The 15,468-nt window shown below is 43.4% G+C and overlaps 1 protein-coding gene across 20 annotated transcripts in view; it reads right to left on the minus strand.

Moving 5' to 3' along the window:
• ANKS1B (ankyrin repeat and sterile alpha motif domain containing 1B) overlaps nucleotides 1-15,468 on the minus strand; it is a 1,143,054-nt gene that overhangs the window by 5,672 nt on the left and 1,121,914 nt on the right. For all 20 annotated transcript variants that reach the window (XM_047741072.1, XM_047741077.1, XM_047741075.1 and 17 more), the window contains one exon: nucleotides 5,970-6,137. In XM_047741072.1, coding sequence (XP_047597028.1) covers nucleotides 5,970-6,137 — 168 coding nt within the window. The remainder of the gene's footprint in view (nucleotides 1-5,969; nucleotides 6,138-15,468) is intronic.

The following is a 15,468-nucleotide window of genomic DNA, read 5'->3' on the forward strand; positions in this document are numbered from 1 at the left end:
GAAGAAATAATAGCTTAAAACTTACCTAATTTCAGGAAGGAAATGGAAGTCCAGATCCAGGAGGCACAGAGAGCCCCCAACAAAAGAACCCAAGGAGGTCCACACCAAAACACATTGTAATTAAAATGGCAAAAAGTAGTGATAAAGAGAACTTTTAAAGTGGCAGGAGATAACAGTTACATACAAGGCATAAGGCTGTCAGCTGATTTTTCAGCAGAAACTTCACATACCAGAGGAAAGTGACATGATATATTCCAAGTGCTGAAAGGAAAAAAACCTCCAACCAGCAAGGCTATTATTTAGAATAGGAGAGATTTTTCCTCCTAAGAATTTCCCAGATAAAAAAGTAATTCATGACCACTAAACAAGCTCTATAAGAAATGTTGAAGGGAACTCTTTGAGTGGAAAGGAAAGACCATTAGCAGGAGTAAGAAAAACAGGATGCACAAAAGCAGTACAATTAAGTATATCTATAAAAATCAGTCAAGGGATTCACAAAATAAAAGGATGAAAAATCTGACACCATACACCTAAAACATGGGGGAGAGGAGGCAAAATAGACTTCAAAAAAGACTGTACTGAGAGACAAAGGACACTACCTAAAGGGAACAATCCAATAAGAAGATAGTTGTAAATATTTATGCAGCCAACATGGGAGCCCCCAAATACATACATAAAGCAGCTCGCAGCAAATATAAAGGAAGTAATCAATAGTAATACAATAGTAGTAGGGGACTCTAATATCCACCCACTTACATCAATGGATCATCCAAACAAAATCAATAAATAAACAGTTGCTTTGAATGACACACTGGACCAGATGCATTTAACAGATATAATCAGAATATCCATCCTAAAACAGACTACACATTCTTTTCAAGTGCACAGGACCATTCTCCAAAATAGCTGTTAGGCCACAAAATAAGCCTCAACAAATTAAAAAATACTGAAGTCATACCATGTTTCTGACCGCAATACTATGAAACTAGAAACTAACCACAAGAAAAAAGTCTGGAAAGAACACATATACATGGAGATTAAGTAACATTACTACACAATGAATGGGTCAACCAAGAAATCAAAGAGGAAATAAAAAAATATATGGAGACAAATGAAAATGAAAACACAATGATGCTAAATCTTTGGGATGTACAAAAAGCTGTTCTAAGAGGAAGTTTATAGCAATATAGGCCTGCCTCAAGAAGCAAGACAAATCACAAACAATGTAACTTTACACCTAAAGGAGCTAGGGAAAAAAATAAAACCCAAAACCTAAAACCAGCAGAAAGAAGGAAATAACAAAGATTAGAGCAGAAAAAAAGAAATAAAGATTAGAGCAGAAAATCAGAAAACCAACAGCTCAGGAGATGGTTTTTTGAAAAGATCAACACAATTGAAAAATCTCTAGCCAGACACATCAAAAATAAAAAATAGTGGACTCAAATATGAAAGAGGAAAAATAACTGATACCACAGAAATAAAAATTAGAATATCATGAAAAATTATATGCCAACAAGTGGGACAACCTTGAAGAAATTAGATAAATTCCTGGAAACATATAACCTCCCAAAACTGAGTCAGGAAGAAATAGAAAAAAAATTAAAAAAAATTTTTTTAAAAAATTTATTTGACAGAGATCACAAGTAGGCAGAAAGGCAGGCAGAGAGAGAGGAGGAAGCAGGCTCCCTACTGAGCAGAGAACCCGACGCTGGGCTTGATCCCAGGACCCTGGGACCATGACCTGAGCTGAAGGCAGAGGCTTTAACCCACTGAGCCACCCAGGTGCCCCAAAAATAAAAAATTTGAACAGACCAATTACCAGCAACAAAACTGAATCAGTAATCAAAAAAACTCCCAACAAAAGTCCAGGACCAAAGAGCTTCATAGGTAAATTCTATTGAATGTTTAAAGAAGAGCTAATACTTATTCTTCTCAAACTCTTCCAACGAATAGAAGAAGGAAAGCTTCCAAATTCATTCTCTGAAGTCCTCATTACCATGATATCAAAATCAGATAAAGACACTATCAAAAAAGAGAACTACAGGCCAATATCCCTGATGAACATTCATGCAAAAATCCACAACAAAATACTGGCAAACCAAATTCAACAATACATTAAAAAAAATAACTCACCACGATCAAATAGGATTTATTCCCAGAATGCAAAGGTGGTTCGTATTTGTAGGTCAATCAACATGATACATCACATCAATAATAGAAAGGATAAAAAACATATGATCATTTCAAAAGATGCAGGAAAAAGCATTTGACAGAGTGCAATATCCATTCATGATAAAATGCTCAGTAAGGTTTAGAGGAAACATACCTCAACATAATAAAGGCCACACATGAAAAACCCACAGCTAACTTCATACTCGGTGGTGAAAAACAGAGTTGATCCCCTGAGATCAGAAACAAGACAAGGATGTCCACTCTCACCACTTTTATTCAACACAGTACTGGAAATCCTAGCCTGAGCAATCAGACAAGAAAAAGAAATGAAAAGCATCCAAATTGGTAAGGAAGAAGTAAAACTTTCATTATTTGCAGATGACATAATTCTATATATAGAGAACCCTAAAGACTCCACCAAAAAACTACTAGAACTGATAAATAAATTCAGTAATGTCGCAGGATACAAAATCAATATACAGAAAAACACTGCATTTCTATACACTAATAATGAGTTAACAAAAAGAGAAATTAACAATCCCACTTACAATTGCACCAAAAATAATAAAATACCTAGGAATGAACTTAACCAAGTATGTGAAAGATCTATACCCTGAAAACTATAAAACACTGATGAAAGAAATTGAAGATGACACAAACATGGCAAGATATTTCATGCTCATGGACTGGGACAAAAAATATTGTTAAAATGTCCATACTACCCAAAGCAATCTACAGATTTAATGCAATCCCTATCAAAATACCAACAACATTTTCTACAGAACGAAGACAATCTTAAAATTTGTATAGAACCACAAAAGACCCTGAATAGTGAAAACAATCTTGAAAAAGAAGAACAAAACTGGAGGAATCACAATGCCAGATTTCAGTTACACTACAAAGCCGTAGTAATCAAAACAGTATGGTACTGGCACAAAAACAGACACACAGATCAGTGGAACAGAAGAGAGACACCAGAAATCAACCTATGATATGATCTATTGATCTTCAGTACAGGAGGCAAGAATGCGCAATGGGAAAGAGTCTCTTCAACAAATGTTACTGGGAAAACTGGACAACTACATGCAAAAGAATAAAGATGGCCCACTTTCTTACACTATATACAAAATAAACTCAAAATGGATTAAGGACTTAAATATCAGACCTAAAACCATAAAAATCCTAGAAGAAAGCACAGGCAGTAATTTCTCTGACATCGGCCACAGCAACATTTTTCTAGATGTCTCCTGAGGCAAAGGAAACAAAAGCAGAAATAACTACTGGGACTACATCAACATAAAAACCTTCTGCACAGCAAAGGAAACAATCCACAAAATTAAAAGACAGCCTACTGAATGGGAAAAGATATCTGCAAATGACATATCCCATAAAGAGTTAGTATCCAATATATGTAAAGAACTTTTAGGAGCCGCCTGGGTGGCTCAGTCAGTGAAGCATCTGCCTTTGGCTCAGGTCATGATCCCCGGGTCCTGGGATGGAGCCCTGCATTGGGCTCCCTGCTAGGTGGAGAGTTGTCTTCTCCCTCTGCCTTTCCCCCTGCTCATGCTCTCTCTCTCTCAAATGAATAAATGAAATTAAAAAAACAAAAACAAAAACAGAAACAAACCTTTTACAACTCAACACCAAAACCTCCCAATAATCCAGTTAAAAACTGGTATAAGACATCAAAGACATTTCTCCAAATGAGATACACAAATGGCCAACAGACACATGAAAAGATGTTCAACATCATTCATCATTAGGGAAATGCAAATCGAAATCACAGTGAGATATCACCTCAAACCTGTCAGAATGGCTAAAATCAAAATCATAAGAAACAAGTGTTGGTGAGGATGTGGAGGAAAGAGGAACACTCGTGCACTGTAGGTGGGACAGCAACCTGGTATAGCCACTGTGGAAAACGTTAAAAAATTAAAAATAGAACAACATGATCCCGAAATCACACTACTGGGTATTTACCCAAAGAATCTGAAAACATTAACTTGGAAAAATATATGCACCCCTGTTTATTGCAGTATTATTTACAATAGCCAAATTATGGAAGTAATCCAAGTGTCCACTGATGGATGAATGGATTAAAGAAAAATGTGTGTGTGTGTGTGTAATATATACATATATGCATGTGCACACGTGCATGCGTGCAAACACACATAATGGAATATTACTCAGCCATAAAAAATAAAATCTTGTCATTTGGAACAACGTAGACAGATCTACAGAGTATAAAGCTAAGTGAAATAAGTCAGAGAAAGACAAATACCATACATTTCACTCATATGTGAAATTTAAGAAATGAACAAAGGAAAAAATCCCAGACTCTTTAACTATAGAGAACTGATGGTTAGCGGAAGGGGGGAATGGAGGAAATAGGTGAAGGGGATTAAGATTACTTGTCTAGATGAGCACTGAGTAGTGTGTAGAAATAATGAATCACTCTATTATGCACCTGAAACTCATGTAACACTGTATATTAACTATACTGGAATTAAAATGAAAAGAATTCTATTAGGGACATGCTGCATTTTAGATGTCTGTTAGATATTAAAAAAGCGATTGAACATAACAAGTTAGATTTGTGGGAGTGCATCAGGACTGGGTACCAGTGGAGTTGGGTAGGTGCAGAGCTGAAGGGACCACGGTGTTTGAAGGGAAGATTTTCAGAGGACATGCAGTTACTGGTGATGCTCAGAGATGATGGGTGAGCGTGGAAGTGAACGGTTGAAGTGGGGTGGAAGTGAGTAGTCAAGGAGCAGGGGCCAGATGCTGAGGGATCATCCCCAAGGACTGAAGTTGTCAAGAATGGTGGCAGGAGTAGAGGTCCAAAAGAAGACTGTAAACAAGCCGCATGGTCACAAAGGGAGGTGCTTTCTGACAAACATTAGAGATCCTACACTTCCCCCATGACCCCCCAAGCTGGGGATGGTGGGGAGGAGAGAGCTAGAGATAGAAGGATATGTGGGCATGACAGCAAGGCATCTGGGGGTGCCTCTCTGTCCCAAGCCCCAGAGTTCCTAGGATGCCATACGGCAGCCAGAGCAGAAGCCAGATGGGAGGCTGGTTGGGAACGTTCCAGCTTCTGGGTACTGCTACTACCAGAAGAGGCCGCTTTGAAGTCATGAAAGTCTGTTAGGACAGGATGTCTACAGAGCTTGTGGGAGGGAAGGGGAGGAAATTCCTGGAGGAAGGCAGATGACAAGGAGGAAGGAGGGGCTGAAGAGTCACTGCTCTGCAGGAGGCCTCAGCTGCTGGGAGAGAGCCTGCTGAAAGCTGGCGTCTAAGCCTCCAGCAAAGAGGGAGAGGGCCGCTCTGCTCTGACCCAAGATGTATGCTCAGCCTGTGCATCTAGCTAGCTTCTTCTAGCAGAGTGCCCAGGACATCTTGCTGTGAGCCTCTGCCCACCTCTCCAAGGGCCTGTGGCTTGCAAGAGGTTTTGGCCCCTGGTGGGATGGCAGTGAAGGGTCAGAGAACATTGTTCTCAAGCTTGCCTGAAGCTTCAGGAAAGATTCATCAAGGAAGCAGCAGCACACCAGGCTCTCTCTCACAGAGCTGCCACAGGTGACAGAGAAAGAATTTTCTTGGGAGCCTCTAGGTTCAGACAGATGGTCCCCCGAGACTTTGCAGGAACCAGGCTGGGAGGATGAAGGATGCATGCCAGGAGGAGAAGGAGGCCAAAGGAGACAGAGAAAAGCATGTCCCCACATCACTCGGGACCTGCTTAACAGCTTCCTCTCCCTCTAGCTCAAGATTTTCAGAATGTCTGTATCCTCTCTACTTACCACCGACTTGCGAATGCTGACACGAGGCTTGGGGATGGGCTTGGAGGGTTTGTTTTCAAAGCTTTCTGGAAGTGTAGAGGAATGCCCCCCTTTTCTTGCTTGTAGTGCGAGTTGGTAAGCAACTTCAAATGCCTGTCCCAGTGTTAGGATGATTTCATAGGCTAGATTCTGCAAGAGAAAAGAGAAAAGCATGTACTCTGTATGGTATACTTCAGGTTGGCCAAGTTGAATAGCCTGAGGAACACTGGGAGATGAACTAGCAAGGACCTTGAACTAGTTCACCTGGTGTGGCAGTGACTCAGTGGAAATCTTTGAAGAACCAGAGGAAACCCCAGGTCCAATTTAGAGTCTACATGAGGCATTAGTCAGCAATGCGATGCACTGGCTTACAGCCACGTTAAGGAGCCGACCCCCAGCTTCATCCTCCAGGGAGGAGGCCCACACCCACTGGCCCCAGCAGCCTGTTACCTTCAGAGCCTCCCTCATGGACAGCTGGTCTGCTCCCAGGCCTTGGAAGATAAAGGGTTAGTATGATCCTTCATCTGAGTTCTGGGAGCGCCTCAGCCGTGCTTGTGGGGATGAGCCCACACACTCCACAGGAGGTGTTCCTGAGAAGTTTGGGTCTTTTTACCTTAAACATCTGTGATTCAGTGAACATCTCTAAAGCACAATCAAAATCTAATTTAGGTAGAGGGGAGAGGCATTAGTCATGCTGGTGTGGTGTCTCACAGTTACAGCAGCCAGCATGCAAACAGAGCCAATTATCCATCTATTTCTTGAGGCGCTTGCTCTCCCTGTGGGTCCACTCCATATTTTATCATCAAATCAGCAAGAGAGGAGATTCTGTCAGGCCCAAATGCCATGCCAAGCAGTGACTGGGAGAAGGGTTTTTTTCCTTGAACCTTCAACCACTCCCTTCAAGACGACTTCTAGCTTTCTTTTCTTTTCTCCAGATATGTATCTTTGATTTCTGCCTTCTCTTCCCAGCACAGCCCCATTTGGTCTTCTCTCACTGAGAAAACATGACGTTGTCTGACCTGAGAGAGACAGGGGCTTGACAATCCCCCTGAGGCCACAGTGCTCCAAATAGGTAGATGCCTGTCAGTCATAGAGAGCTTTCTTAAAATCACTGCACCAGCAGAGAGCAGGCGTGGTCTGTCTCAAGTTTTCATTCTGATCAGTGTCCTAGAATGTCTATTCATGGTTTTTCAAAACAGAAATGGCATTCTGCTTATACTGCTTTTGTGACTATGCCCCCTCACTCCAGCCCCTCCTCCCCTATCCAGCACACAGAACAGCTTAATTCCCATGATTCTGGGGAGAACTATTCCCACTTGATGAAGACAGTGAGGAAGATTCAAGAAGGCTTTTGGAGGCCATGTGGAAGAAGCCTGTGGGTTTCTGGACCAACCAGATTTCAGGTCAATGCCAGACTGCTATGGTCTTAGACCCAAGGAGGGAAAATGCTTCTGAGCTTGAAACCTGTTTTGACAGAGGAGGTATCTTCTTTGAGTGACATGTTAAGAAATGATGGCCCCCCAAGACAGGCGTGTGCTTGTTGGAGACACTGAACCTTGAACAGCCAACTGAGCACTGATCCCATGTTTGCCTCCAAGGATGATTCAGACTAGTAAATTAGCAGGGCACTGACAAATGATAGTGGAGGAGGGCTGGCAGACAGCTCTGGCCATCACTGCACAAAGAGGGCTGAACCCTTCGACTGCCTACACTTGGCACTCACGTCATCGTCAGCTTTGCTTCCTAGAGCACAGAGGGGAACCCTTCTGAGAGGCAGAATGGGGCTTTTGACTTCTGTAGTCTCCATGTGAGGTCACGGGCTCTTGGTCTTGTTCAGCAGGACAGTGGAGATGGTTGATGTCCCTCTGTCAGGGCTATGTAGCAGATACTCATGCTCTGGGTGGGCACATGGACTAAGGGAAAGATGGCAGATTCAGCGATTCTATAATGTTCAGCTTTTAGATACTGGAGCAGTGGAGCTTAATGAGTGTGACTTCCTTTATCATTAACCTAAAAACAAATTCCTGAAAGTGAGATTTACTTAAAGTTCCAGTGTCTTTAGAAAGTTGGAGATGCTCATTTGAGCAAGTGAGATTTTTCACATGATTATTATGGGAAGCCGAAAGGTTTTGAAGGTACAGGGTTAGAAGCCCTGCCTTTTCATTTCTAATTAGTTCTTGGTGTTAGGAAACTGCTCGAATAAGACACTGAGACCAGACTCTGCCAAATGGCCTCTCCTGGTTTGGCTTGTGTTCTTTGTGATGTCTTACTTTCCTCCTTATTTTAGAAGGCTTTACAGAGTTTTTTTTCTTCTTATAATTATATATAGTAAAGAGGTGGACACTGTTACCTTTCCTATCTCTTCTGTCGCCTCAATGTTTGAGGTATTGATTCTGGAAGCCAGGGAGGGCTCTGGGCATGAGGAGCAGCTGATTCTGATGGGGCTTCTGAATGCTGAGTGCTGTGTTACTGACATACCAGGGCCCCTGAGGGGAACACTCATCAGACGGGACCTGCACACACATGTTTAGACAGGGAGGATGATTCATTTCTCTTGCCTCTCTCTAGTGACAATCCCCCTATTTAAATGGGAGGACAGTTACTGGGAGGGTAGGAGTCTCTACGAGGACGAGACCAAAAGTTAATACCGCAGTGTAAGAGAGGATTAGGTGACAAGCCTTGTTTCCTCCTTTGAGCCAGGCTTGCTGACCCCAGTGATGCTAGCTGGCACTGCAGAGCTAGAGATGTTGCTCAAAAACCTGAAGGCCCAATTACTGTCTGCTTTCAATGTCTATCTTTGCAACTGAGGGGAGGCCAGTGCCTGAGACTGTGCCTGACATACACGCTCAGTAAATGCATGCTAAATGAATGAATGAATAGCCAAAGGACGAACTAGAGAAAGAGCACTACTATAGTTATACAGTAGTTACACTATATATAGTATAATTGTGTGTGTGTGTGTGTGTATGTGTGTGTGTGTGTGTGTGTATATATATATATATATATATTAGTTATACTATAGTTACTCTAGGTAGCACAGCTACCATCAAGTAAGGACTTCACAGGTGTTAGGAATTGATTGAGTGTGCCAAGCACTAGGTTTATCTCATTTAAGTATTACCACAGTTATCTGCAAAATATCTTTATCCTTATTTTATAGATGAGGAAATTCAGGCTCAGAGAGGTTAAGTAACTTGCCTGACATCAAAGAGCTAGAAAGTTACAGAGCTGTGATATGAACCAGTATTAGTGACTGAAAGCCCATGTTTTTAACCCTACTCACATATGGTAGCTTATCTCCAAGATGGCTGCCATCCATTCCACTGCCCTGTGTACATGTCATGACCTTCTACTAAGGGGGTGAGTCTGTTTCTCCACCTCCTCAAATCTGGATCGGCTTTACTGACTTTCCCAATTAGCAGAATGTGGCAGAAGTGACATTCTGGGACTTCTGAAATCCAGTTATATGGAGTCTTGTAGCTTCCATCCAGGCCTCTTGAAACACTTATTTTGAGGGAAGCCAGCTATGTGCAAACATTTGGCCACCCCGAGGTCACCATGCTATGCAAATGTGCAAGCTAGCCAGAGGCAGAGGCTGCCTGGAAAGAAACAGTAGTTGCAGTCATCCCAGCCTGGTCTCCAGATATACAGCAAAGGAGTCATCCTGGACTTTCAGTCTCTAGGAGACGCCATACAGGGAGGACCCAAGACCCCAGATAGATGGCCCTAGTAGAGGGGTTCCAACATCAGCAGCCATCTGAGCCACCCCAGTGGAGGCCCCGGGTACTGCTGAGCAGATAAGAGCAGAACTGCCGTATTCTGCCCAAACCCCTCACTCATAGAATCATAAACATAATGAAATGGATGTTCTTCTATGGCACTGTGTTTTTGGATGGTTGGTTAAACAGCATCAGATAACTGGAACACCATGTGGTGCTAAAGGCGGCTGGCTGGCTCCTCATTCAGGCAGCAGGAAGAACTGCCGGCCTCTGAGCTGGGATGGACAGTACGTAGTTGTGGGGAGTCACTCCTGGAGCCACCAGGCCCTCAGCCCTGGCTGTGGGGAAGCTAGCTGATTCCTGCGACCCATCCTGCTCACAGCATCACAGTAAGCACTAAGGGGTCCCTTCACACGTGTTAGCCCGAACCATGGAGCTGGACTGTCCTCCTAAGTTGGCACAACCATGTTCTCATCTCTAGTCACTACCTCCCCTGAGCACAAATTCAAACTCCTTTAGCTTTACGTTCACCACCTTACATCTTTCTAGTGATACAACCTGGCCTGTCTGTGATGGGGGCTCTTTCTGCCCCTCCTGGCTTGTTGGAAAACACCTGCCTTGGCTTTTCCAGCATGAGTCTCTTTCTAGAATCACATTTCTAGAATTGACCTTGAGCATGGTGCCTTACAGACACCACTGGTCAAAGCAGGGAGCCCGTGTGTGTGCACGTTTGTGCAGGCATGGGGGATGACTGGGAGCAGCATGCTCTGAGCCTTGTTTTTCTTAATTTAAGAACGGGGATAATAACATGTGGTAGTGAAATCACAGGATTGTTTCGAGAATTACTCATGATTACACTGAACCAACGGCAATTTCAGCCGACATGATTGTCTGAGTGTCATGTACCACAGGACATGCTTCACATGTGTTCTCTCATTGAATCCTAACGACCACCACCACCCTGTAGGGGTTATTAATAACTGTGAGGCTATTATCCCTACTTCACGGGTGAGAGAATTCTGCCCAGAATGGTCAACGTGGTCATGAAGCCAGCACGGCAGAGCTGGGATTTGAATCCAGGTGTTGGTAGGCCCTGCTCTTGACCACTATAACTTAGAAATATACTTAAGGTAAATGACTTCTGAAAACCGTTAAAACACACACACACACACACACACACACAAATAAGCTTAAATACAGAAGCTATTGGGGTGGGGTGTCAGTGCATCTTGGCTGGGGTGAGGGTACCTAAAGGTATACAATTTGCTTGGGTCTCAGCCTCCAGGCAAAGGGTGTCCTTCGTGATTTAACATGATCCATCATCACAAGGATTCTCAACCAGGGGATGTGCCCCTTCCATGATGAGGGATGCCAGGCAACACTCCCTCTCGAGCAGAGGCTCTTTAGGATGAAGGCAGGGAATCCCAAATCAATGGGGGCAACCGCCCCAGGGGGAACATCACAATCTCTAAAGCCTTCCTTTCTCCCCTAGGGATTCTGTTCTGTGAATTAAGAACTGCTACGTTAGAGGAATTTGCAGAGCCATCATATTCTAAGGAGAGATCTTAATAGTAATCGAGGGACACAAACCTGTTTTTCTTATGCAAACTGGGAAGCTTGCATCTACTGTGAGCTCAAGGCATTCAGGACTGCAGCTGACCACCCTGGATACTTACTGGGCTACTTCCATGTGTTGGGGCTGAGTTCCTAATACCTGGCATGTTCCTGGTCTATGGCAAGTGTCCAGGAAGGGCTCACTGAGTGCTGTGGGGGAGGGGAGGCTCATGGAGAGACAAAGAAATGTCCCTCATTGTCCTCCTGCATCCTAGTCACTGAGGCTGTACACAGCACATTCATCAGTTTGGTGTTAGAAAAACCAGCACAGATGTGGACAAATCTGTCTTCTAGGAGAAATTCTGGTCACTCAGGTTTTATATTAACTGAGTATCGCTAGGATTCTTATGGTTTTTTTTTTTCCCCTGCTTTATACTTTTGTGTTTTATTAATAAAATTATAAATAAAATTAATACTTAGCATTTCCATAACCTGATAGTGATCGTTATAATAAAGGAAGAAACGAATATGACAAATAGTCAGCTTATAAAGGAAGAACCAGCTCATAAAACTTAGAAATGTTTAAGCACACAGTACAGTAAATAAGCTCTTACCACAGGTGCAGAACATTGGCAGATGGAATCTAAAATGACTATCCCAGTACTGGGAGCCCCAGCCTACATCTCATCCCTCCTGTGACGAGTTTCCTCCTTCCTTCCTTGTTGGAAACCTCCAAACAAATTTGCAGAGAGCCCGGTTCTTGACCTTGCTTGCCCCTGGGAATTCACTGTGTCCTCCTGTGTCCATCCAGTCTGGGATGCTGTTTGGGGTGCCCTGTTTTGGGGGTACCTGTTGGTTCTGTCCTAGCAATCAGCTTTATTTGCATCCTCAAGAGCCAGGCCACTGCTGGGCCTGGAGGGGCAACTGTGGAGGTGGCCCAGGATGGGACTGGAAACAAAAGCATTCTTTCATTTTTAGAAGGAAAAAAAAACCCCAAGCATTTTCGATAAAAGTAGGGGCTTGAACATTTTTTAGGCTGAAGGTTTCAGTGGCTTATCTGCAAGAATATTCATTATAATGTTTAAAATTTTCATAAATAGAACACTGTTTAAGTATACCACATAGATGCACACAGTGGAACAGTAGGCAGCCAATTAAAACAAAAATTGAGTCATTTTAAAAAAACTGGTTAAAAGACTAAGTAAAAATATATGGATATATACAAACAGGTGGTATCTATGTGCATAGAAAATAGGGGTATATATTAAAATGTTGCTAATGGTTATCACTGAGTTTTGAGATTATAGATCATTTTTCTCTGTATATTTCTATATTTTGAACTTTATTCAAATGAAGATGAATAACTTTACAGTCATAAAAAGAATAAGCTTTTCCATTTTGGTAATTAAAAACAAGAGAAAATATTCTAGTCCAAAAACAGCTTACCTATTCTTTACTCATCACCTTGGGGTTCTAGGTGCCTTTTCATTCTTTGGCAGAGAGGGCTGGAAACCATTCCAAGCAAAACCCAGGCCCTATTTGCAGGTGTTACTCTGGCTTGCCTCCATGTACCGGAGCAGCTGGCCATCCACGTGGCCAAGAATCTCATTTAAGCTCTTCAGTTTTCACACTGGATGTCAATTCTAACATCTGCTCAGCTGCATATCAGAATTCAACTCCTTCAGTTCTTAGCTCTTTCTTGAACCTGGAGCCCCATACCTCTACCCTCAGTACAAAGAGTAGAACCTTCTGCTCTCCAGTTTGTATCAAGCTCAGCTGAAAACTGTCGTACGTGGACTGTAACTTACAGACATTCCCTCAGTCCAGTCTTGACGCGGAGCTGGGTTTGATCCCTGCACCAAGCTGCACCACCTGTGAACCCAAACCATACTCTGGCTCATCTCCCAGGGATGATCAAGCAGCGCTGGCAACAACCACCACGTGACACTGCTTACTACGTCCCAGGGACCTGCTAAGTGTCCGATGGAGACAGTCTAACCCGCATAGCTACCTCATAAAGGGAGAATTATCACCCCCAATTTTATGTGTGAAAAGCTCAGGATTAGTGAGATTGATTAACTTGGCCAACTTCAAACAGCTAGTAAGGGGCAGGGCCAGGACTCAAACCCAGATCTGACCTCCGATGAGCCAGTGTTTTGTGCCACTGGGCTTCCCACCTTATTGCCGGTGTTCTACTTTCACTGAGCGCGCCTCGAAGGCAGCACCCTGTGCTTCTGAGATTCACTGCCTGTGTTAGTAAGAAACTGTCACACAATATTCTGTCACAGGGACCCAGGACAGAGAGTTCTTTGAGACTTCAGTCTCACCAAAGTTTTGTTTTCTGAGAGGATGGGTTCTACTCTTCTTTCCAAGAAGTTCTACTCTTCTTTCCTTGACCTCCAGGAAGCTCAGAGCCAAATCTGTGGTTCAGCTCTAATAACTCCCTACAACTCTGTGGTCTGCACACCGACGCTAAAACTTTTCCCTTGGTGTTGATCTTCCTTCCAAGGTCTTTCCCTTAGTTCAGATCTGTGTGTACCTGTATTTTCAGGTCTGTCATACCTATTTATGGAGGCTGCCTTAAACCCTTTATGGAAAGAAGTATGGTATAAGTGGTGTCCATTTCTTCCCATAAACATTTGTTTGAGAGCTCACTTTGTTTAACCTGTTACTGCCAAAATGGCTGACAAGCTACCTCATATGTGGCCTCATCACCTGCTGAGAGTGACAGTGAGTGAGCAAGCTGAGAGGGGATGGGACACCATGGGGAGAGAGGGCCCTGACAGCCCAGGCTGGGAAACTGCTGTTTACAAGTAGACCATTCTGACCTATCTACTGGCAATTTCCTTTAGCATTAAAAAACTACCACCACATTTCAGTAACTGCAGTTGAAGGAACATGTTTGTTCTATAGCCCCAGAAAACTACAGGCCCTCCCCTGGCTATTCTTTGGTCTCTGGGAGTCAGCAGAAACTCCTACACCGGAAGAGGATGCAAACACAGATATTCAAGGAATGGGCTGTGTCTGTGCATGGAAGCCCCAAATGGGGCAAAAGAGCCAAGGGCATTAAGAGGAGCCTCAGGGTTGGTGAATCAAGACTATGTCTAGATCACCTGCATGGGCTAGATCTGCCATGGGCTACCTAGCTAGGGAACCCATCACTGCCACTGAGATGGCACTGGGAATGGGGGCTGGCCCAGGTGACCTCAAGGTCCCTTTCTACCCTGGGAGATCCAGGATTGTATGGTTAGAAGCTCATGTCTCTTACCTAGCCAACTATGGATTCAGTATAGAGACGCACGTATAGTTGACACCATGTTAAATCACAGCATCTTATGCAAAGGCCAGACTGCAGGGATGGACAACCTACCAGCCAATGCTTAGAAATGCAGTGACCAAGGGGCTGGCCTTCATCTGAGAGGATGTCCTCATGGCAACAATCACCCCAGAAACAATTCCAGATGGCCAAGTATTTTGTCTATTACAAAATGGCTTTTGGTTTTGGAAAACACCTTTTCCTATCTCTCACCTCTGGCTGGTGAGTTAGTGCTCATCCTTAAAGATTCATCTGGGACATTCTATCTTCTAGGAGTCCTCTCCTAGTCCCCAATCCTGACCCCAGGTTAAGCCAGGTGCCCCACCTCAGGCAGTCCTGCAGCACCTTGACACGACTCTACTTACTGCATGGCATTTACTAGTATTTTCTCTTTATAGGTCCAACCCTCTCAGCTGATGGAGCTCCTTGAGGCCTCTAGTCTCATCTGACTTCGTGTTTTATGACTTAGGGTACATTAGGTGTTCCAAAAATGTTTGTTGGAAGAACTAAAAAAAGAACTAAAAGGAAGCTGTCTGGTAGGTCCCTAAGATCAGAGGACTTGCGCTTAAGAGCTGCCAGGTTGACTATGGACGGCCAGAGACAATTCTTGGCATCTCTTCTCTCCCACAGGTGGACCTGGGTACACAGATGCCAAACAAGTTAGGCAATGCCATGGGGTCCTGAAGACAAAGGAAGAGGGTTTTCAATCTGGGTCCTCAGTGGAGTCTCCAGAAAGAAGCCACATTTCTCTTTTGGCTGTATTTTGCTTGTACTTCTTGTTTTTTAAGGCCTCGGGTAAGCTTCATCTACAAGTTGCTTCACCCACGTCTTGAGGCAAAAATAACTCTGAGAATATTCTGGGCATATTCACAGAATTCATTGACATCTCCTT

The sequence above is a fragment of the Lutra lutra genome, chromosome 8, assembly GCF_902655055.1.
Source record: "Lutra lutra chromosome 8, mLutLut1.2, whole genome shotgun sequence".
Taxonomy (NCBI): Eukaryota; Metazoa; Chordata; class Mammalia; order Carnivora; family Mustelidae; genus Lutra; species Lutra lutra.